We start from the raw sequence: 25,074 nt of genomic DNA on the forward strand, positions 1-25,074 counted from the left end.
ATTGTTGCACCGGCCTTCTCGAGGATTTAGTTGAGTATTTCTTAACCTTATTTGAGTATCATGGCAAGACATAGTCACAAGTTTTGACTTTTTTCACTTAATCCCATGTTGTTGACAATTCAAGGATTTTGGTCCCTTTGGACTAATGAAGTATTTGTGTTCAATAATGAAAATGCAACATTTATACTTGGAGAGCAAAAGCACCTATTTTGTGCTCTTGGACTTTAACCTCAACTAAAATATCTAATCAATTTTCTTGGTGTACATTAAACCACCTTCCTTCTCATTGGGGATGTTTGATTATGTATATATGACCATTAAAGACCAATAATCTAAGTTATCATCTCTTCACAAGCATTAACAAAAATAACATCGAATATGGATCAAGTACTGCCACATAAATCATAGAATCACATACACACTATAATTTTGGTCTGGTGACATCTATCAAATATGAGTATTATTGTGTAGCAGCCATACAATGAGATCCTTTAACAAAAAAAACCACAAAAAAAAAAAATCATAAGCTTCTTAATTTTTAACTTATGTCAATCTCAGTGGTTGCACTAGCTTTTGTAAGCCAAAGGGGCCTTGGAAATGGCTATGTAATGTAAAACCATGTTAAGCAAATTTTATTGGATTGCATCATATTTTCTATTGTGATTTGATAAAAGAGGTAGATCAAGAAGAAAGTAAAGAATAAAACAGGCAATTTTAACGTGGTTCAGGTTTTACCCCTACATGCGCAGTTATCTATCCCCATCTCTCAATATTTTGATGGGAGGTTCCACTCAAGTATATGGTTCAGGTTACACAAGGTAAGGAAAGTGAATAACTTCTTTCCCTTGATTTCATCTCCTTACAATTCATCATATCTCATGAGATCTTCAATTTTTTATTCTCCTTATCACAATCGATTACAACTGTGTTTGACTTGAGAGGATCATAGTTGCCACCTTTAGCCATCACACCATTATTGAGCTGTCTTGGTGAAGATCTTGATCTAGCCTGATTGGATCCAGATTGAGTTTGGATAACATCCCCTTCAAATTCAACGTTCCTAAAAGGACATTGAGTTTGGATCTAGCAGCAACAAATGATGACTTGGGCAATGTTTTAGTAAGAGTGTCTATGAGTTGATGTGTGGCAGGGACATGTCAGATGAGAAGAAGCTTTTTTGCTACTTTGTCTTAATAAAATGGATGTCAATTTCTATATGTTTGCTTTGATGGTGAAGGACGATTGGTAGTCATGCATGTGGCATAGACATTATCATACTAAATAACAAGGGGAAAAGTAACATGAACATGAAGCTCTTTGAGAAGATATTGAATCTACAAAAGTTTAGCGCCAATATTAGTGATAAATCTATATTCGGCCCTAAAGAAGGAATGAACAATAGTACTTCGTTCCTTAGAGCTCTAGGAGATGAGATTAGGACAAGGGAAAACTAAAATATTTCCAGTTGATTTGTGTCATATGACACACTGGCCTAGTCAACATCATAGTAAACATTAAGTTGAAAGTTGGGACCAGATTGGATTTGTCGACCAAAGTGAATACTTTCCTTGACATGCAGAAAGAATTTGCTTAACTGTGCACCAATGATCAATGGTGCGTTTTGCATAAATAGACTTTATTTACTACAAACAAGAGATGTGGCCTTGTGATGGTTAAATATAGATTTTGGATCTTGAAATGGAACTCGAGATTTAGTAAGAGAAAGTGAGGTCGATAGAGGAATTGAGATGGGTTTGCATCTAAGCATTCCTACTCAATGGAGAATACCATCTGCATATTTGTGTCGCAATAATAGCATGTCGCGGGCTATTTGATGGCTTGAATACCAAGAAAATATTGTAGATGGCCTAAATCTTGGGAAGAAAAATTCTTGACTAAGAGAGTGAATAAGTTTATCAATATGCTACTTTGAGTTTTTTGTCACCAAAATATCATCAACATAAACAATGACATATAACAAAATTATTCATTGCGAGACAACAAATAGCAACATATTAGTGAATCCAACAAATTGCTTATAGAAAAATGTGTCACTTAACTGACGAAACCAGACACATTTTGCCTATTTGAGCCCATATAAGGTTTTATTCGGGTGATAGATGTGATTTGGTCTCTCTGTATCAAGAAAAACTAGAGGTTGGGTCATACAAACTTGTTTGATTAAATCTCCAAGTAGAAAAGCATTGTTCACATTAAGTTGTCTGATGATCCAACAATGAGAAACAACAATAAAAGTTATCATGAGCATAATAGTGGGTTTGGCTATTGAATTAAATATGTCAAAGTAGTCAACACCTTCAACTTGATTGTAGCCTTTTCTAATAAGCTGAGCTTTGTAACATTCAACAATTCCATTGCTCTTAACTTTGAAAACCCATTTGCAGTTAATAACATGGTTTGCTACATTAGCAAGGACAAGAGTCCAAGTTTTATTGTAGTGAAGAACCGCATACATCTTGATGCATAGGTTGAATCCAATGTCAATGCCGAGCAGCATGCCAGTGAAGTCTTAGGTTCAAAGATTTATTGGTTTTGGGCAACAAGAACAAGAGGAAAGGGGTACTTGTTTGACAAGTAAACTTTGGCACTTCCAGTCCCATCTTGGAACCTCATGTCCATATGGTGGGTTCGTAACGAGGGTAGAGCATGAGGATAATGAGGGTTAGGGGGAGTAAGATTTAAGGCATTGTCACTAGTAGCCGCATCAAGTGAAAAGCTTGATTGGGTGTCAGTTTGAATGGGTAAGGGAGGTTGTGGTGTAGACGATGGGAGACCAGGATTAGAAGGAACAAAGGGAAGTTCGGCAGAAGTGGGCAGCATACCTAGTGATTTGTTATTTTTTGGTGGGAAACTTGACTCATCAAACACCACGTGTCGAGAAATGACAAACTTGTTATTTTTTGGGTTCAAGCATTTACAGCCTTTACGCCAGGGGCGAGGCAAGTGAAAATTTGTTCATATATTTAATACTTATGAAAACAATTTTCTGCCTCCACCCCTACTTTATGCATGATATAGAGCTTATGACTCCTATATAGTTGAAGGTTGTGATATGTGGTGCAGCCAAAGACCTGAAACATATTATAGTTGGATGTCATTTGAATAGAATCTCATATGACTATGACTACAGAGCATTTGGTGGAAGGCGATTGAGCAAATGAACATATGTGGAGAAGGCATGATGCCCAGAATGTCGATGGTAGATTTGCCTATTTTAAGAGAGCTAGACCAACCTCAACTATGTTGTGATGTCAGTCACTAAGCTTTTCATGCTACTGACATGAAATCCATCGCTCAACGCCCTATTCCTGAAACATGTCCTTAAAAGTATCATATTCACCTTCACAATCGCTTTGAAAATTCTTAATTTTTCAAAACAAATTTTCAACTTGAGTTTTGAAAATTTTAAATGGTCGAGCAACATCGGATGTGTTTACAAGCAAATAGACCCACATATAATTGGGTAAGCATCCTGAGTGTAATAATGATAATTATCAAGACTTGTCACATGCACAAGCCCCCAAACATCAAAATGAATAATCTCGAAAAGTTCATGAGTAGAATTTATGGAACTTGAAAAAGGCAAATCATGGCACGTTGCAAGATTCACACACCATGTTTTTATTCCCATTATTGCTAGAAAGAGGAAGTTGAAATTGGTCAATAATTTTCTGAACTATGCTAAGAGCTAGGTGCCTGAACCTCTGGTGCCACCAGTCCATATAGTTTGTTCAACTATCTAACCAACTTTATTTGTATCTCCAAAGTGCATAGGTTTGATCAAGTGCAAATGATATATACCATTTTTAGTTTGGTAAGAGCCAATTGCTTGCCCGTTTGTCAATCCTTTATAATACATACATCTGAATGAAATTCAAAACAAACATTATTATCACAGCAAAATGATGCACTGGGAGTAAGTTATGCATAATCTTTGCAACATGCAATACTTTTGAAATATTAACATTTGAATCAGATATTTGAAGTCAAGAGACACCAATAATTTTTATTTGTAAGCCTAATCGATTCCTATCTTGCTTCGAGTTTGAGACATTGGCATGAAGAGGCTATGATTGCTGGTTCCGGTTCCTTTTAGTGATCTAGAAACAATTTTTGGCCGCATGTCCAAAGTTTATCACAATACTAACAAACTACCTGGTAATCCATTCTCATCCATGAAACCCGAAGCTGGTTATAGGTACCCCTTGGTGCACAAAAATATGTGCATTAGAATGCCCCTATCAATAAGAAGGAGAATCTTTTTTGTAAGGACAAAAAAGTATTAAAAATGAAAAGACAAAAAAAGACATTTAAAAAAAAAAACCCAAAATACTCTAACTTCCACTTCTTTTTTTAGTGCATATTTGTTGTGTGCATAGGGTGGTGTGCTCTTAGAAGTCAGAACCCTACCATGTCCACCACATCCACGATATTTGTTGTTATTATCTATTGAATAAGAGAAAATGAGCAGCAGATGGGAGACTCACGATTTTTTTTTCTTGATCTTTTAATTGTGCCTCTTAGATTAGTATCAGCTCGTGCAGCTCGGCAAGGGAAATTTTTTCAGTTCTGTTGCAATAGATGTTTTGAACTATCCGCATTCAGATGGAAGTCCCCTGAGAATATGCATAACCATGTTGTATTAATCAACTGGCTTTGATGCCATGCAAGCCAATGCATGCAAGCTTTTTGAAAATAATCAGTCAGAGATAAAGTCTTCTTTTCGTAGTTGTAGGATCTTTGTCAAGAATGAGCAGCATGTATAATTCTCATTGTGGTTCACACTTCTAATGATGTCTTCCAGCCTACTATCTGAGCATGTATAGGCTTTGTTGATCTTTCAGAACCCAAGGAATATATTCAGGATTTATTTTTGTGCTTATTTGTTTCCATCAGTCAAATGCTTCCTCGAACAAGGTTTAGATCTATCAATAAAACCGTATAAGTCATGCAACATGAGAAGCAGCACAAACTGAGATTCCCAAAGTAAATAGTTTTCAGACATGATCTTAACATTAAGGAAGTATTAGCAGGGGATTGTAGAAGAGGACTTAGCTGGCTAGAGGCTCTGATTGTGGGGTTCGACATGTTTGAGTTGTTGCCAACCACAACGATCAGCACACACAGGAAGAAAGATGACAACCAAAAGAACTCGGCCTCACAAGATCTAATTTGCTAGGTCTGATACCAAATTGTTATTTTATAAAGGAGGTAGATCAAGAAAAAAGAAACGAACAAAATAGGCAATTTTAATGTAGTTTAGGTTTCACCCCTACATCCGTGATCATCTCGCTCCATCGCTCAAGATTTCAATGGGAGGTAAAAGGTGTTTATTTTGGAAGTATTTTTCTAAAACCATTTCTATACCTATTAAGGCATGCATTGTAGCCATAAATTTTTACAACCGCCTTACTCTACCACCATCAGTTAGAGTGTCGCACTACTACTATTTGTAGTCCAGAGGATAGTAGCGGCGACAAGAACTTAACTAACAACCTGGTTTTGACCGGCCCACCAGTTCGACCAGCTAAGCTATGCTCCATAGGGCAAAATCACTCGTTCAATTGGACGATCCCAAGTTGTTCTGCTCTTGCCATTAGAGGTACCCAAACGGAAACAAAAGGCTGGCCATTGTAAGTCAATGGGTAAGACTCAGAAGATCAAGACGAAGAAGCCAACCTGTTATAAGGATCTGATATTGTTGACGTTCTTTTATGTATTTGGTCTCTTACAATAGTCAGCCTAGATGAATGGGATCGAACATCTCTATTTTTAATGTGGAAGCTAAATCGATTATCTTTATATTCCCCCACATTTGCCTCTGATGTATGCTGATTTTTATGAATTTATGAAGCTTCATTAAATTATGTTACTTGTGACTTCATCTTTTGCTTGTGATTTTGTTCAAATTCTCTTTTATTCTGCCCCTCGTTGGTGATACATCTCTAATGAAACTCGATCAAGACATAGGCTAAGTCACATGGGTACTTCAGTATGCTTCTTTTATCCATGCCACGCCAAAGTGGGTATTTGGACACACTTGATACTTTTCAAATCAAAACTGATTTAAACTACTTAATGTACTTGAATAATTAGTTTATTTCTAACTCACTTTTTCATTGTGTTTTTTAGAGTAGTTTAGATTTTGATGTAATATATATATATATATATATATATATATATATATATATATATATAGTACCCTTATGCCCACATTTTTTAAAGTTGTTGTGCTTGTACCTGCATCTGCTTCCTCGTATACGAATTCATACCCATATTCATGTGACTTAGGGCATAAGAATAATTCAGTTCATCGCTCATGCATTTCGAGTGGCTAAATTCCTCTTTTGTGGTAGAGTATTCTTGTAACTAGGCACTCAACCATCTCAATCGTAGTTATTTTGAGGATATCCAAGAATTTTGGTGTTAAATCCTTCCAATGATGGATATCCAGCTAGACAAAATAAAATTATTTTTCCTTTTCAAATAACAGAAAGTCATGATCATGCGTTCCATAATTTTGAAAGGTTTATGATGATTAGTGAACTTTTTAACCAATTCCCCTCATTTTAAGTCATTTCCAATCATTTCAATAAATTTTCAAGAACTTTTAGATGAGTTTCATGATATTTTATTTTAAATTTACCAAGGTTTCCTTAAATATTTTTTAAGTGGATTCATTGGATTTTGCTTGAATTTCAAAACCATTTTTAATTTTACTTAAATTCGACCAAATTTCGCGCCAATTTCACTTGAATTGCACTTGATTTTCAAGGCAATTTCAATCTTATGTTGTGTTAATTTGCATAGCATCAAATCTTAATATATCTAAAATCAATTTCTCTTAAATTTCACTAAATTTCATAAATAAATCTATGTGATTTTCATATTCGCCTGAATTTTATTCAAATTTCATTCCATTTAAGATCCTCTTCCCTATTTACCCATATTTCTTCATCAAATTTCCCCAAATTTCATTCCATTTAAGATCCTCTTCCCTATTTACCCATATTTCTTCATCAAATTTCCCCAAATTTCATTCCATTTAAGATCCTCTTCCCCATTTACCCATATTTCTTCATCAAATTTTCCCTAATTTCATTCCATTTAAGATCCTCTTCCCCATTTACCCATATTTCTTTGTCAAACTCCCCTTCCTTTTATGCTCACAAAGTCGGAGGCTTCTAGAAACCTCTAGTTCTTCCTCCTTATCTTTGCTTTTCTAAGCTTTCTTCTTTAATTGCCCTTTTTCTTTTCTTTTTTTTGCCTCTTTCTCTCTCACTCTCCCTCATCAATCTTGCCCGATTGTTTTAGGCCTCTTTCATCGGAAGTTCCTATTGAGCTATTATGTTGTACTATTTATTCATGGTTCCCTTCTTGTGGCAAAGTTTGAGTAACGTTGCCTCTCTCTCTCTCTCTCTCTAGCTTTCTTTTGCTGTCAACTTTCTCCTCCCTACATGGCTACATCTATCTCCCTCACGCTAGCCCTCTTTCTCTCTTTTCACTGTTCCCTTCTTTTGTTCCTCTTCCTCTTTCCCTGTATCTCTTTCTTTTTCTTCTTCTCTTCTTCCCTTTCTCCTTCACATCCCTGCTGCTTCATAGCCCCTTAGGCTCAGACAATCCTCCACCTGCTGTCACTACTTGAACATTGTTGTGAGTCAGTTGATGGTATAAACTATAAACAAACAAATGTATTATACATGCCAAAACCATTAAAATCAATCATGCTCAACATAGAGAAGCTAGCGGAAGCATACCGTGTCCATCGCACAATTGGAAAATAATCCGGTGGATCTTCTAGAGCCTTCAAAGGTGTGACACAAAATCCTCTAAGATGGAAATCAAGGAAATCACATAATAGAATTTTTCCTAACCTTGAGCCTTAGGGACCTCAACCCTATTTATTAACTTATGAAGGTTTAAAAGATTATTATGTCCATCATAAACTATATATGGATCCTCTCTAGTTTCTATACAAATAATTCATGTTAAATTAGATGATACCGACTCAAACTTATTAGATCACCTTAAGTTGTGTCTATCCAAGGGCAGAGCCAGGGTAGGATGGGCCTTGGCCCCTACTCAAAATTTAAAAAAAAAAAAAAGTACATGTAAATCTTGACAAATTTCATTTGTTTTATTTTTAAAATTTTGAAAAATGATATTTCAGCCCTAATCAAAATTTAGAAACTATAATTCGGTCTCCCTCATTAAAAATTTCTGGCTCCGTCCCTATGTCTATCTATACAAATAACATGTAATGTACGATAATGTGACATATATAGGCCCACCAAATATATTTTTAACATCAGTTTGGCAATCCTCGCCTATTGTTCACCTCATGTTCCTCCCTCCTGCTCATGGCCAACCAGTCCTTTGTCGGCCATTCCTTACTACAGGCGATAGTCAAACATACCAACTCAGTAAGAAAAGAAATTTTGCTTATACCAGTTCATGTGAGGAAAGTCATGTCTTATATCCAATGGATGCTTGGATACAAGCAGCAAACAGTTTACCAGATAGAAAAACCTACCACAACAAAATGCTATATGACAAATAAAATATCAGAAGAGCAGGCAAAAACGAATATCAGAATAGTAATTTTACTTGATTGCATAGGACTTTTCACTGGCTAACAGATAAATCAATCAATATTGTAGAAGACAAAATTCCCAAAACACATTATTGTGCCTTTCTTTCTCTATGGAAGTCCAAGTGGGGAAACATATCTGAACTCTCAGGGAACCAACAGCCAACAGTCTTTTTGTCTTCACCCTAAGATTTACACCCAGCTTTAGTTTACACAAAAGTGATGGACAGAGGAACTGAACCCTGACTGCCTATCTCACATCTATGGCCCAACCCCCTACCATCAACCACTTTGGGTTTATTACTCCTAGACTTCAACCAAAAGTCCATTTTCGAATACATGCATAATACCCTGAAAAGGTTGTAGCCACTGCCCTTGAAGTTTAGGATTACTTTGGAATTTGAGTGAAACACCTACATGAAAATGAATACAGTTTACAACACCTAAGAAAGGAGCGGGGAGAGGATGGGAGTGATGCTCCAAAGAGGATGTAAACCCTTGTCTGTTTCTTTGCCCCTAGAATCCAGGACTTTTTCGGGACCTGAGTGAAATACCTCTATGAAAACAAATATAATTTACAAACACCTACATGAAAATGAATACAGTTTACAACACCTAAAAAAAAGAACAGGGGAGAGGATGGGAGACATACTCCATAACCCCTTCTCTCTTTCTTTGCCCCTAGAATTCAGGACTGCTTCGGAACATGAGTGAAATACCTACATAAAAACAAATACAATTTACCATGCCTTTTGGGGGAGAGGGATGGTGAGGCCAGAATACCCAAAAAGGAGTCTAACCTCTTCCCCTTCTCCCCCACCCCCACAAATCGATGGCTGTTATGGGTAAGGCTGAGCAATAGGCCGGCTCAGCCCAACAAAGAGTCGGGCTCTGGCTGGGCCACAGCCTATGACTGTGAACCGGACCCAGCCTGACATCCAAAACCTGAGCCCGGCAACATTTAAAAATATTTTTTTCATATAAAATAATATATATATATATATAATTAATCATAAAATATATGTAATTATATATATCATTCAATAAAATTAAAAATAACTTATCAGGCCAAATCGGAGGGAGTCGGTAAACCGGGCCCCAACAACTTATCGGGCCAGCCTGGTACCTAATTTTTGGGCTTGAACCCTGTCCAAGTTGGGCGAGGCACAGCCTTAGCTTTGGAACCTAGGTGAAAAACCTAAATACAATGCCCGTCATAACCTTTTCCACATTGGATCTAATGTTCATGTCCTCACTATATTCAAGATCCATGAGAAGGTATTTATTTTAGTGGATACAGTGTAAAGTAGGTCAGTACAACTGCAATAACGTCAAAGATGTCCTTATCTTAATGTGGAAACAGCTTTGGCTAAAACATTGACGGTACAAATTTGAAATGCTTTCAGATACAGTTAAAACATAAATATTAGGATATAGATAACCACTTTAGGTACCGTAAGCATACATAATTCCTTTTTCATTCTTTTTGTTTTCACTTGTATGGCTATAAACGACAAGTTTACTGTTCCTTACTAGTTTCATGAACATTATTGTTTAGCACTTTTTTCAGTTTCCCTATACATTTTTATAAGGTCTAAACATTTACTGTAAGTTGCATAATTTTTGGCATCGCGGAAAATCTCATAAAGGAGACTGGCTAAGAAAAGGATTTATAGCTGTGGAAGCAACTCAGCGATCCAAATCTGGAACAATCTTTGTCCGGTTAGACTAGATTTGACACCTTCGAGAATGCTGGCGCCCCCCATTTTGTCCTAGCCACATATAACCAAAACCCCACCAGTGCAACATCTTTTCACCCTTCACAGCATACATCTCTCCTTTATGATTGTGTTTGTGGCACAGGTGTCTTTAAGGTCAGATAACTCTTTACCTTTAAGATCAGATAACTCCTTACCTGAATTGCAATAAAGTATATAATATAGTTTGGCTAATGACCTAGACTTCGATTTTCTGATAAGCCTACTTGTGGACAGTAGGTCGGCTCAGTAACTCCAACACATTTCTAGTGTTATCATGCATATGAATGCAAGACATATTGACAAATTCCAAGATATAAACTTAAAGAGGGATAAAGGAAGCCCTTGTTGATGCAAGCTATGTAAGTAAGCTATATCAATACAAATATGCGTGATTGTTGGCATGTATGGTTAACAATGTCAAAACAAGTTTTTCTACGATAGGGAATTAAAATTGCAAAAGCAAAATTCTGATGCATAACTGGAACTCGTATTTTTGATGTCGTTGAAAACAGCATGTTGCCATATAGTAAGGAAATTAGTAGAAAACAGTCAACAGACATTATATTCCACAGCCATGGTAACAACCACAAGCGCTAGAAAGACAAAAATATGCGAAATTGGTATTCAATGTCAAATACTTGGAGAGTCCCGATCACGTGACACTAGGAAACTGACAATTCATATAAAACTGGTAGAAACAAAAAGTAGTCAATCTGCAGATCCGGCTCTGGATCATATACGCATCCTCTTGGCCCATATTGTTCAATAAACAATTCTAGTGCAGATGTCAATAGGATATATCATGCACATATAAGACCGAGCAATATGTGGCTCCTTTTTTGCTGACATGCATGGTCGCACAAGTTATTACTCACCATGCGTCCGTGCTAATAGACCACTCCATAGTTTATCTGTTAAGGTTCAACCATTACCCTGTGATGGCCAAGATAACATGAAACAATGACAGAAGCAATATGCAGAAATGACACAGTAGAACACTCGAACGCTAGAGAAAGCATAGATAAAGGATGGAAACTGAGTTGTATTAACACTTATCTTGTAAGAGATGATGAGTTTCTTCGTGCTGTTTTACATATCATACATCATTAAATCAGCATCCAGTGTGTATAATACATACAATAGAAGGAAAGGTGCCCAATGTAGACAACCCCACCAATTATATACAAGGAGGCGACAATGTTGCACTACTAAAATCTAGTGCATACAATGTAATCCATGCCTCGGAAAGATGAAACTAATCTTAAAGATTTTATACACTGAGACTACCAGAAATCAACTGCAATAGATGTGGATGTTGATGGATCCTCTTCCAGCTCTACCTCTGTTTCTTGCATTTCAAACTCCGTTTCTATATCAGCAAGATTCTTCAAATCCACTATAGATAGCTCGTCCAATCTTCTGACTACCAAATCAGCAGCACCCAATTCATACATTGGATGCTTACCTGCAACTGCTATACATTTCATTTTAGCATCATGGGCGGCTTCAACAGTTGAATTTGAATTGCCAAAGACAATACATCGTTCAGGTATCAAATTAAGAAGTTGTGAAGCATAACTGAACATCTCTGGATCGGGTTTGCCTCTATGTACATCATCAGCTGCAACCACAACAGCAAAAACATTTGCAATATTGATGGCTCCTAGAGCCATTTCTAAATGGTTCCTAGGCCGTGTAGATACTAGAGCCATAGGTATCTTATATTTCATCAAATTCAAAGCAAATTCCTGTGACCCAGCTCGAAGCCTGTAAAATCCACCATGAAGGCTTTGATAGATCTCTTCCTTCCTCAACCCCATTCTTCTCAATTCAGCAGGATCCCTGGACCAGCACAGAACCTCGGAGATAGCTTGCTCATTCTTCATTCCTTCTATTCTTCTCAAAATGAAACCAGGAGGTGGTTGTTTACCCTCTTCTTGGGCTAACATTAACCAAGACCTATTCTCCAGATCAGAGGATTCTTCAATAATGACTCCTTCCATTTCAAAAATGACCCCTAGCCAACCACAGCCCATGCGTTCTTGACGAAGCAAAGGGTTTGCCAACGAAGGGTCATCTGCTTTGTTTGGTGGCGGCCACAGTTTAGGACCTAAACTTCTTTCTGTGGCATAATTCAGAGTCCCAGGAAATCTGTCCCCTTCCCTAGATGACCGGGCTTCTTTTGTTAGCTCCATTGCAAACGCTCGGATTTCAGACTTTGCACTGTAAAGGCTTGTCATGTTGACCCTTGGATTTCTTGGTTTGAGCCCTTGACCAGAAAAATCAGAAATGAACATGGCGTGTTGAGAATAACTGAATCGCATTTTATCCTTGTAGCAAACATGGAGGTTATCAGGGGATCTTTGATACACAGGCCTGTAACTGACCAGAGGTGCCGCGGCTATCGTATCCATGATTTTTCACCTACTGAAATACCGCCCAGATGGTCTAAATCAAATGCCTTAATGCAATGGAGAAGACGGTATCCTTGATGTGTGCTTCAATTCACCTTCACCTTATTGACAAGGAATCCAGAAGCCTGATTCCAGATTTCCAAATCCACAAGAATCAGAAGAGTTCTCTTAAGTGATACTTCTTTACTTCGGAATTTGCTGTTTTCACATATTAAAAACAAAAGATCAGTCTTTTCCTTCAGCTAGATCACAGCCTAATATAAGCTATAGAAAAAAAGGCACAACTTTCTGGTTTTTGCTTCACTGGAGCATCAAACAAGCACTTGCACAGGATCAAACTGGGTTACAAAGGCACTTCCCATCTCAACGAGCTTTCTAAATCAACATTCAACTCCATAATTTTGGAACCGATGCTGAGATAGTGGTCGAAAACGAAATAGAACAGAGTTTTATCCCTTTTCAATCAAATTCCAGCAACTTTTATGTTACAAAGCTACACAATATTTCTTTTCTGAATTATCAGAGAAAAATTAAGAAACAAGGAAAATAAAAGCTATATGATGCCATTTTTCATGAAACACTACAAATCAAAATTAAACTATATAGTTTTCGAATACCCAACAGAAATACACAATAAAAAGAGGGAAAAGAGGACCTCTTCTCCACGTTCAAACAAATTCTGGGATGTTCTCAACACACAGCAGCAGCTTCCCACAACCAAGGTTATTCCAAACCTACTTGCCCAAGGAAGGAAGAAGGAGAAGTTGTAAACAAAGGAAAAAAAAAACGCAACCGGAACTGTTCCAACCCCAAAAAGACAATATAGAAACGCATCAATTTCATACCCAAACAAACTCTACCGATCCAACTACCAAAAAAAGAGAAGGAGCAGAAAGAACGGATTTTTTTCCAGCTTTGACAACTAAACAAACAAACAAAAAGCAGAATTATGGCTACCAACCAAACACGAATACGATATATAGAAATTAAGAGAAAACGCAGATAATATAGAACCTGTGGTAGATCCAACGTGCAGAAACCTGGTGGGAGAATCAGAGAGAGCGAGGAGAGATCGCTTGATATGTTACGGAAAATCAGAACTTCAGAATCTAGATGCTCTGTCTCTCCCTCACCCTCCTTCTCTCTCTCTCTCTCTCTCTCTCTCTCTCCACCCTGGCCTTTCCTTTGCGTGCGCGTGCCTGTGTGATTTACATACACGTTATACTTCAACCGGCTGTTGCAGGTAATTTCGTTGTGAAGTATCCGTTGCTTACCGACACGAGGGGGTTACGCGACGAAGAACGAATGACCGAAATCGCCGTTACCAACTGCACAAATCACATAAACGCCCTGCGATCGACTTTTGTTTTTTAAACCTAGATTTAAAAAACTTGACCACACCATTAGGCGACCCACGTTTAAGGGGTTGGATCATGGATGTTCCAATTTTTACAACGGTTGTCAGGTTTCGGTGCATTAGAACGCCTCTTCACGTTTCCGTGTATTATTTCTTGATAAGAACAAAGGTAAGAAAGGGCTATCAATTAAAACTATAATTTAACTTCTATAACAAAAAATTCCTACGTCCATTCATATTCTTTTGGATTGCAATTCATGGCAAACATAATATCTATGTTAAAAATTATGTTATAAGTTTACCTAGACCTTCAAGCAAGTCAAAATTAATAGCCGTTAAAAAAATTTCCAAAACTAATAGCGGTTAAAAAAATTTGGTGGAAGAGCACTTGTTTATATATATATATATATATATATATATATATATATATATATATATATATATATATAATAAATATTTACGATTCTTATTTAAAAATAAAAAACTTTTAAGAAACTGCCGACACCAATCACAATGTAGCTATGCTATTAGTTGAAACCTTAAAAGTATAAAAATATGATTTTGAAATTTTAGACCAAAGGCCATTTCTCCTAAATAACTATTTCAAAAAAACAAGGACCTTCTTCCCATTTAGATTTTTTATTCAATCCATGTTTAACTTTTTTTTATTGAATATTGACTTTTTTGTAATTTTCACAGAGATATCATCAAATTCACACCTGCATTTTCCAGTGCATCACAAATTGTTCATTTCATGATAAAGTTATTTTTTGGAACTATTTGAGCCAGCAAATTTGTTGTCTAAGCACCATTAATTCAAAAAAAAGATGGTTATAATAAAATGATAGAAGGTCACCGGCCAAATAACTAAGGGCACCAATATATGAATTGGTAAATTGGAGACCACCAATGTGAAATAAATCACATTTTTTGGCCTCGGTGAGCAATTTCCCACTCAATGGCTTGGCCCTGAAATAGCATTTCAAACAAAACTGCATGACTGGATACTAAATTATTCATATTAATGAAGTCACAATCTAAAAAGAAAGAAGAAGAAAAAGAATGATTAAGCAGATAAACGTATGGTTTGTATGAAAAAAGTTTTAAAAATATATAATAATTAATGCACAGATAAATTCAATATATTTCCAATTTTATCCTCTTGGTGCCAATAAAATGTTATCTTTGGTTTTCTAATTACCAAGCTGATCTAAACCCACGCCAAATCATGTGAAGAAACACATGTTGGGAGGTAACCAAAGCCACCAAAAAAAAAAAAAGTTTTACCGAGCCTTTGGTTGGCAAATTCTAGACTATTTGCTTACTCAAATGACTAACCTTCATACAATAAACGAGCATGCACAAACAGGGATGTCAATAAATATAATATCCAACCGTGCTACATAAAAGAAATTGGATATGAAAAAAAAATTGATGTCTTCGATTGAATTCAAATATATGAAATGACATCTGATCTTACTTGGATTCAGATTTAAGTAAATATTCAGCTAATTCAGATTAAGATCAGATATAGTTTTAAATAAATACCTTATACTCAATATTTATAATATGGTTAGTTTTAAATAAATACCTTATACTCAATATTTATAATATGGTTTGTTCAGTTTAAAAATCGGATTCGGATGTTAATCTAAATCATATTTGAACCAGATTAAGATTATGAATTCAGATCTCAGTTTCGAATATGGTATACATTTTTTTTCATCCAAATTTGAATGTGAATTCTAATCCAGATATATAGATATCTGAAAAAAGTGGATATGATAGAGTATATCTATGGTTCGAATCTGATTCGCTTGACATCCCTGTGCACAAATTCTAACATTTCTTATGCCGAGGAATATTCTAACCTTTATTAAAGGCAGAATACAAACTCCTCCGTTATGTGTACATGTCTTTACTCTACGAGTTATGCCAATATCTTCGGTTTATGTAAAGAGTGACACCAATAACGATCGAATGCCGTCATGAAACCGCGGAACGAACTTGCAAAATTTGTCCGTATTTTTTTCATACATTTAAATGTGTATATGGTTAGTGGTAGACCTAGAAATTTTGGGCTGAAGGCTTCTAGCTTTAATACATCAAATTCTAATCTTTAAGGGGTAGTTGAGACATAAATAACTAAATGACCACGAGGAGGTTTATGTCAAAGAATATTTGTTTTTTTCAAGGGAGGAGGCAGAAATTTTTAATGAAAAGGGTCGAATTAAAGTTTTTATATTTTGATAGGGGTCAAAATATTATTTTTTTAAATTTTTATGTATGACAAGTGAAATTTTTTAAAATTTACATATAATTTTTTTGTTTTTTTTTTTTTGAGGTAGGGCAGGCCCCTAAACATTTAAGAAAATAAATGATGGTGACATATTAATATAAAAATAAACAAATTTTATGTGAACTTTTGTGAGCAATTACAGGCAGTAGCAAACATGTGTCCTTGCTACTGATATGTGTTTGTGCATGCACTTGCGCATACATGTGCATGTATAAAAGAGAAAGATGAAGCAAAAGTGGAGTTGAAGGGGTTAAATTATAGTTTCAAAATTTTAATAGGAAGAAAATAAACACAATAAGAAGTCGTGCATTGTTTAAAATACAGCGAGTGTGGAAGATTGGCAAGTTCCTTTTTAAAGTTTAAAAACAAAAAAAAGGCTGGAGACATTTAAACGCCCTCGTTCGCTGGTTGTAAAATTGATTTCCTAGACGGATGTGGTGACGGAGAGAAAACAAGGGCAAACTGGTCTTTGGGTATCCAAACCGTCCAATTTTGACGGGAGGTTGCACCTACGAAACGCTATCGCTAGAGAGATCGGTGGTCCGAGAGATGCCACGTGGCAATTCCTTGATCCAACCTACCTTTCATAGATGGCGTGCTTGAACCTTCCCACTGCCGTAAGGCACCGTCCGTCCCACCTGCCAGAGCAGCCGGCCCCGTTCACCGGTATCGGGTCTGGTCCGACCCTTTGTATTGGGATCCATATCCAGCTTTACCCGGTCAAAAATTTGAGTTAAAGACCACAAATTATATAACTTTAAATTTTTGAAAGGCACTTATATGTATGACAAAAACTACCAAGAGATTTCAATATAAAAATAAACACATTTCGTTGGCCTGTATGCACTATAACAATAAAATTTCCAAAAGTTTTTCACAAGGGTCACCCGTATTTTTTCAAAAATTTTATGTGCATTAAATTAAAACATTGAAAGTTTTAACAGTAAAAATTTTATTTTTCAAAACCGACAGGGTCTAGGTTGAAGGTGAACGGGCTAGTTGGACCAAGCTTGTTTTCAACCACGTTTACACCTAGCAATGGCGTAGTCACATGTGAACTAGTGTGGGCAGTTGCTTACACCAACCTTTTCAAACTACTTTTTTCTTAAATTGGTAAATTTTAATATTTACTTATAAATGTTGCTAATCAAGTGCCCCGCCAGCTAACTTTTTTGGCTTCTCCTCCGGCACCTAAATATAGCACTTAAAACCGATGATGTGTTTGGACCTTACTAAATGATCTGGTTTTGCTCCCATTTGTTGGGAATAACTTTCTATCCGAACCCAAGTGTTGAAGCTGCTGGGTTGGTGAGGTCCAACTGTGGTCCAGATACATGGAGGTTGGATCAAGAGACCAAGTACTATCTCCTATGAGGAAAGAAAAAGCAATGTGTGGATCCATTTTGACCCTTATCTTCAAACAAGAAGGGCTTGTATTGGAGGAAAAGGACAAAGGGGAGGGTGCAGACTTTTTAGAGTTTTGATTCTTTGAGAAGGAAGCAAGTTGTATATTTAATATAGGGAGCAATTAAAAATCAGCCAGCTCAACTATGTGGTCGGATGATTTTTTTTTTTTTTTTTTTGGAAATTTTGTGCCACTAAAAACCATCGAAAAAGGTGCATTTGTGATGGTCAATTGCTAGACCGCGGTTATTAGTCAAAAAATACACCTTCGTGGCAGCGTCTAACGACACTTAATAAGAACATAACCATCCAACTACAAAGGTAGCTAGCAGATTTCAATTTTTTTAATATAAATATAAATAAATAAATAAATATATATATATATATATATATATATATATATATATATATATATATATATATATATATATATATATATATATATATATATATATATATATATATATTATATATATATATATATATATATAGGGAATTTGAAGTTTCCCGCCTGCCTCATCCTCCAGCCACCCTTACTGGAGGTTTTGGATTCTTGAAATTTCTAAATAAAAAAAAAATTGGTTTTCACAAAACCGGATTTTCACAAAAATCATTTTTCAAGGTGTCATTTGAATGCAACTGAAAGCATTAGAAAGGAAAAAAAACGAAGGTAGAATCTTTTGGCAACAGACTTTTAAGTATCTCCTTTGATTAAATATTGTTGGAAGCAAAGTTATCGGAATCATATCAAAGCGTATTAACCATCTCTTTGTCCCAATTTTTTTTTTTGACAATTTAAAATATCTTAACTTATTTCTTGAATTCATAAAATAGAAAAGGGGCAATAGGCTGATATGTAATTATGTGAGTTGGCCAATGGTTTGAATAAGTAAACAAATTGACAGGGCCCCAAATATCGACATACTAGACATTTTGTGCCTAATTGGAAGGCATTAAGATAAATTAAGAAAGTTTCAACTTGCATGTCCTAGGAAGATTGGGGAAGGGTGAGGACCTTAGCTCCCAGCGAGACGGTACAATGAAATATTCCTCTTGTTCAATTGAGAAGTTTCAACTGGCAACCTATGAACAAAAATTATCTACTACGTTTCTAGCTTATCTTGGTTAGTGGAGCCTGAGTTAGACTTGACTTGATTTTTATGTAGAACATTACACAGTTTTAGGATCTCAACAAGGTTATATACAGTACTATATACCAGCTCAGACGATCTTAATCTCCCCATCATTCTTTCTGTCCAGTGCTTCCGCTCCTCCCTCCTAGTCTCTGATCTCTCCCTACCGCAGTCAAGCTTATAGTCCTTCTCCTGCACCTTCTCATGCTCATGCTCTCCCATTCCCTCTCTCGCCTTGGAACTCTCCCTTGCAGCTTGGGAATTATGTGTGTCCCCTCTTTCCAACAAATACGGGGGGTTGGAGGCGGCAGCAATGGACTGTCTTCACCTTTTGGTGGCTGGTTGAGCATTTGAGGTGGCCGCTGGCAAGCCTACATCAGCTAGAGCATTGTAAAAGGGGTGAACAGGAATGAACAAGCTTATTTTTTTGTTGGATATTTTCCCTAAGGGACTTGATAATTATCTTGTTAGCATGATGAATTTATATTTAAAGCATTTGTGGAGCACGGTAGAGATTTTTATAATATTGGGTAGTTGGATAGTGTTGAACAAGAAAAGTTTTATGTTTTAGGAGGTTCCTTGTAATATTAAAGAGTTATAAGATCTCTTTAATATTTTCCTTATTTTCCATTGAGTTATTTTGTAAATCCCTTTTTACCCTAATCTCTTTTATAAGAGAGATGAGGGTTATCGTAAGGAAAGGTTCTTAAGGTTCAATCTCACGGCAGCTTCTCTCTCTCACTCTTTTCTTCTCCGCTGCAACATGGTATCAGAGCTACGGACGTGACTGGAGACTTGAAGCACACAGCCAGCGCGCGGACGTGACGCACACCGTCGGCGATCCTCCGTCTCCTTTCAGGCTTGATCTCTTCTACTTCCTCCGTCTTCTTTCTTCTTCATCTCTCGCCTGTTCTAGTTGCTGTTTTCCAGCAACGGAACAGTGTGGAGGAGTCTATTCACGCTAGGACAGATGCGTGAATAGACTCCAGCCGTGGATTTTTCAGAAGTATATATAGTATTGCAGCTGTGTGGGAGTCTGCGCTGATTAATCGCCTATGGTTTGATATGTTATATGATCAACGCAGCCAAGTGGAGGACTGCTATCTATGACGTCTATGGCAAGTTTATGTTGATTGTTTTATTTGCTGTCATTATTCATGATCTCTGAAGGATAAACTGTGGTACAACAGCGTTAGATGCATAAATAGATAAGTCGTTGGTCAGCGCAAACAATACAAACAGTGGGGATTCGTTTTCAGTTGTGGGCTTGCTGGTAGCAGCGTTTTTCTGTCTTCAGATTGCAGTCTTCTTTGTTGTGGTATTGCTGTCAACAGTTGGACAGCACGTTGATTGTTTCTGCGCATCTAACGTTGCCGTGTGGGACGTCGGTTCTTGTTGATCAGTTTCTTTCTCAATAGAAATATATATATATATATATATATATATATATATATATATATATATATATATATATATATATATATATATATATATATATTCTCTCGCTATTGGTGGTTGATCTCTTGTGGACAGATTTATGATGGCTGAAAGTAATAAATCTGATTTTTCTCATGAAGTTAAAAGTGGAGGAAATCCATTTTCGTATGGTTCTACTGTAAAGTTAGATGGATCTAACTATGAGATTTGGTCTCATGTGTTTATGATGTCTGTGATTGGACATCAAAAGGAGCATGTTATAGAAGAAAACGAACCTGTTGAAAAGAGTGGAAAATATAGTTCATGGAAGGAAGATAATAATATTGTCATGTCATGGATCATGAATAGTGTGCAACCCCAAATTGCATCAACTATTGCATACTATACCTCGGCTAAGCAAATGTGGGATTTCTTGAAACAGACTTACTCGAATGACAGGAATATTAGCAAAATATTGCAGGTAGAGGAGGAACTACTTAATCTGCAACAGGGTGACCAAAGTCTTGCTCAGTACTTCGCTTCCCTTAAGTCCATCTCTGAGCGACTTAAAGCATTACGTCCTCCATGTCCAACATGTTATAAGACTCATGGTGAACAGTCTATGGTTGCGAAATTCCTACAGGGTCTCTCCTCTGAATATGCAGTAGCAAAGGCTCAGATGCTGACTGGAGCAGAAATCCCTGATCTAGCTGAAGCCTACAACAGGCTTAGTAGTCTTGCTGTGACCCTCTCTTCACCTGCCAGTGATATCCATGCCTCTGCCTTAGCAGCTTCAGGAGGACGTGGACGCGGTTTATTCAGGGGAAGAGGCATGGGCCGTGGGTCAGGAGGAGGTCGGGGGAGATTTCAGTGCACTTATTGTGGGAAAATAGGTCATTTGGAAGACAGATGTTGGGATAAACATGGTCGTCCTACTGCAGCGCCATCCTTAGGCAGAAATGTTACATCAAAGCTAGGGAAGAACTCTTTACAGTCTTCTATTGGAGCGGCCCAAGCAGCGTCATCAGTAGTAGATGGGTCTTTATCTTCTTCTCAGCCTGAGACAATGACTGTGAGTATCAATAAGTCAGAGTATGAGGACTTTCTAGCACACAGATCTACTCAGCCATCGGCCTCCACAGTTATGACTGACAATGCTATGTCTGTTGACACTATCTCACATGATACAGGTACTACTTGGATTATTGATTCTGGGGCATCGAGGCACTTTTGTAGTACGCCTTCTATGTTTACTGTGCTACACTCACTACCTCAGATACGTCATGTGAGACTTGCAGATGGTAGATTGTCACCCATTATGGGATATGGAGATATCAAGATCTCTCAATCTATGACTATTCCCAATGTGTTATATGCTCCTAAGTTTCCCACAAATTTGTTATCTGTCGGACAATTGGTTAATGATTTACATTGTCGTGTTACGTTTGACTCTGGTTTATGTTCATTTCAGGACTTGCCTACTGGGAAGACGATTGGTGGAGGCTATGAGAAAGGGGGCATCTACTTCCTGTCGGATCCCGTGGGTATTGCAGCATCATCGATCACATCGTTGTCCTCCTCGTTCCAGTGGCATCTCAGACTTGGTCATCCATCTGTCTCCAAGCTCCGTCATCTCCTTCCACATCTCTCCTTACCAGAGTCGTTCCAGTGTGAAGCTTGTCAACTTGGCAAACACACTCGTAGTAGTTCTTCATCGAGTCTTAGTACGTCCAGTTGTAGACTATTTGATCTTCTTCATGTTGATGTGTGGGGTCCTAGCAGAGTTGCTGGTAGGTCAAGATTTCGTTATTTTTTTGTCATCGTAGATGATTATTCTCGAGTCACCTGGGTTTTCCTTTTGAAGGAAAGGTCTGAAGTCGTATGTACTCTCAAAAACCTTATTATTGAAATAAAGACCCAGTTTGGTATTCTTGTTAAAAACATTCGCACTGATAATGCTCTTGAGTTTAAGGCATCTACCTTAATGAAGTTTTACTCAGATAATGGCATTTCTCCTCAGTTTACATGTCCCCATACTTCCCAGCAAAATGGAATAGTTGAGCGAAAACATCGTCAACTTTTAAATGTGGCTCGTTCCCTTATGCTTCATACTAATCTCCCTGCATATTTTTGGGGAGATGCTATTCTTACTGCTTGCTACTTAACCAATCGTTTACCCTCATCCTCCATTGATAACCAGATCCCCATTAAACTTGTGCACCCACAAAGATCTTTGTTTCCAGTGGCTCCCAAAGTATTTGGTTGCACATGCTTTGTTCACATTCTTGGACCCACACGTGACAAATTGGGAGCCCAAGCCATTAAATGCATTTTCATTGGCTACTCCAGAAACCATAAAGGCTACAAATGCTTTGATCCCTTGACCCAAAAAGAGTATATCAGTGCGGATGTCACTTTCTTTGAGTCTCAACCTTATTATAGCCTCACTCCTATGTCTACTGAGATGCTATGGTCTCCAGACCCACTACCTATTCCTCCTATTCCTTTGGAGTCGTTCCCTGTTGAATCTCCTTCGTCTGTTGTGTCCAAGTTTCGTGATCCACCGCTGGTCTACACACGTCGACAGGACCCTTCTCATAATCTTTTGCCAACCGTTTCTCAGGAGGTAAGTACATCTGAAGCGCATAGCCCTACTCATTCTGATCCTTGTCAAGACTTACCTATTGCTCTTCGCAAAGGCAGACGACAATGTACTTTACATCCTATATCTCATTTTGTGTCTACTGATGGGGTTAGTAAAAATATGCAACAATTCATTCATGCTTTGGCTGCTCATACAGTTCCTACGTGTCACCAGCAGGCCTTATTAGACACCCAATGGAGACGGGCTATGCAAGATGAGATAGATGCCTTAGTGCAGAGGGGCACTTGGGAACTTGTTGATCCTCCTCCTCGATGTGATATTGTTGGCTCAAAGTGGGTATTCACAGTTAAGTATAATTCTGATGGTTCTTTGGAACGATACAAAGCTCGATTGGTTGCTAAGGGCTACACGCAGACCTACAGTGTGGATTTCTTTGAGACCTTCTCTCCAGTTGCTCGGTTGGGAACCATTCGTCTTATTATTTCTGTGGCTGTCCACCATGACTGGCACATGTATCAACTGGATGTCAAAAACGCCTTTTTGTATGGTGATCTTGATGAGACTGTCTATATGCAACAACCACCGGGATTTGAACGACAGGGGGAGTGTGGAAAAGTGTGCAAGCTGAAGAAAGCTATTTATGGACTCAAACAGAGTCCTCGTGCGTGGTTTCACAAGTTTTCCGAGGTAGTCTCACAGTGTGGCTTTGTGAGATCTCCTCTTGATCATTCCTTGTTTATCAAGAAGGCTTCCCGAGGTATAACTGTTCTCGTGGTTTATGTTGATGATATTATCCTGACAGGTGATTCTGATCAAGAAATTTCTGATGCAAAGTTGTTTCTTCAAAAACACTTTGTGACGAAAGATCTAGGTCCTCTACGATACTTCTTGGGAATAGAAGTTGCTCGCAATGGTGAGGGTGTTGTTCTCTCTCAACGGAAATATGTTCTTGATTTATTGCAGGACACAGGGATGCTAGGAGCTAAACCGGCAAATTTACCTATGAATCCACGTATACATCTTCATGATGACCAAACAGAATTAGTGGATTCTAGATCTTACAGATCCCTTATTGGAAAACTTCTCTATGTTACCGTGACAAGACCATACATTAGTTTTGTAGTGGGAAAACTAAGTCAATTTATGGAAAAACCAAGGAAAGTTCATTGAGATGCTGCTTTGATGGTGGTTAAATATCTGAAATCTTCTCCTGGCAAAGGCCTTTTGTTCACAAAAGGCAAGACTCTGGAAGTGGAAGCCTATAGTGATGCTGATTATGCTGGCTCAGTAGAGGACAGAAAATCTACCACAGGATTTTGTGTATTTGTGGGAGGAAACCTCATATCGTGGAGAAGCAAAAAACAAGGTGTGGTGTCAAAATCTAGTGCAGAATCTGAATACAGAGCTATGGCTCAAACAGCAGCAGAAATGACGTGGGCTAGATCCATGCTATCCAGCTTAAGTGTGTCAATCACACTTCCCATGAAGATGTATTGTGACAATCAAGCAGCCACACACATTGCAAACAATCCAGTTTTTCATGAAAGAACTAAACATATTGAGGTGGATTGCCATTACATTTGAGATCTCGTTCAAGCAGGAACCATTGCCACTGCTCATGTTCCTTCAAAAGATCAAGCTGCAGATATCTTCACCAAAGCTCTTCCTATTGGTGATTTCTCTAGATGTTGTGACAAGCTGAGCATGTTTAATATGTATGCTCCAGCTTGAGGGGGAGTGTTGAACAAGAAAAGTTTTATGTTTTAGGAGGTTCCTTGTAATATTAAAGAGTTATAAGATCTCTTTAATATTTTCCTTATTTTCCATTGAGTTATTTTGTAAATCCCTTTTTACCCTAATCTCTTTTATAAGAGAGATGAGGGTTATCGTAAGGAAAGGTTCTTAAGGTTCAATCTCACGGCAGCTTCTCTCTCTCACTCTCTTCTTCTCCGCTGCAACAGATAGTATGATGCATGTGGGAGAGTATGTTGATTTGCATGTTAAATTTCGGATTGAGGGGAAGACAAAATATATAAGCTGTTAGGATTCGGTCTTACAATAGGCTACCAATGAAA

General features: G+C 37.4%; 1 protein-coding gene across 2 annotated transcripts; it reads right to left on the reverse strand.

The window, feature by feature from the left end:
- Nucleotides 1–11,389: 11,389 nt before the first annotated feature.
- On the reverse strand, nt 11,390–13,964 carry LOC116266415 (5-amino-6-(5-phospho-D-ribitylamino)uracil phosphatase, chloroplastic). 2 transcript variants are annotated; one of them, XM_031647626.2, is made up of 3 exons: nt 13,800–13,964; nt 13,441–13,519; nt 11,390–12,983 (listed from the first exon to the last, which is right to left on the reverse strand). In XM_031647626.2, the coding sequence occupies exon 3, from the start codon at nt 12,783–12,785 to the stop codon at nt 11,655–11,657; it is 1,131 nt and encodes a 376-aa protein (XP_031503486.1). In that variant the 5' UTR covers nt 12,786–12,983; nt 13,441–13,519; nt 13,800–13,964; the 3' UTR covers nt 11,390–11,654. The 2 variants fall into 2 exon arrangements, with proteins under 2 accessions (XP_031503486.1, XP_031503485.1); XM_031647625.2 differs by lacking the exon at nt 13,441–13,519.
- Nucleotides 13,965–25,074: the final 11,110 nt, after the last annotated feature.

This window comes from Nymphaea colorata, chromosome 12 (genome assembly GCF_008831285.2).
Source record: "Nymphaea colorata isolate Beijing-Zhang1983 chromosome 12, ASM883128v2, whole genome shotgun sequence".
Taxonomy (NCBI): Eukaryota; Viridiplantae; Streptophyta; class Magnoliopsida; order Nymphaeales; family Nymphaeaceae; genus Nymphaea; species Nymphaea colorata.

Excerpts from the sequence above, each read along its gene's own strand:
- LOC116266415 (XM_031647625.2), bottom strand. The coding sequence starts at position 12,785 with ATGGATACGATAGCCGCGGCACCTCTGGTCAGTTACAGGCCTGTGTAT.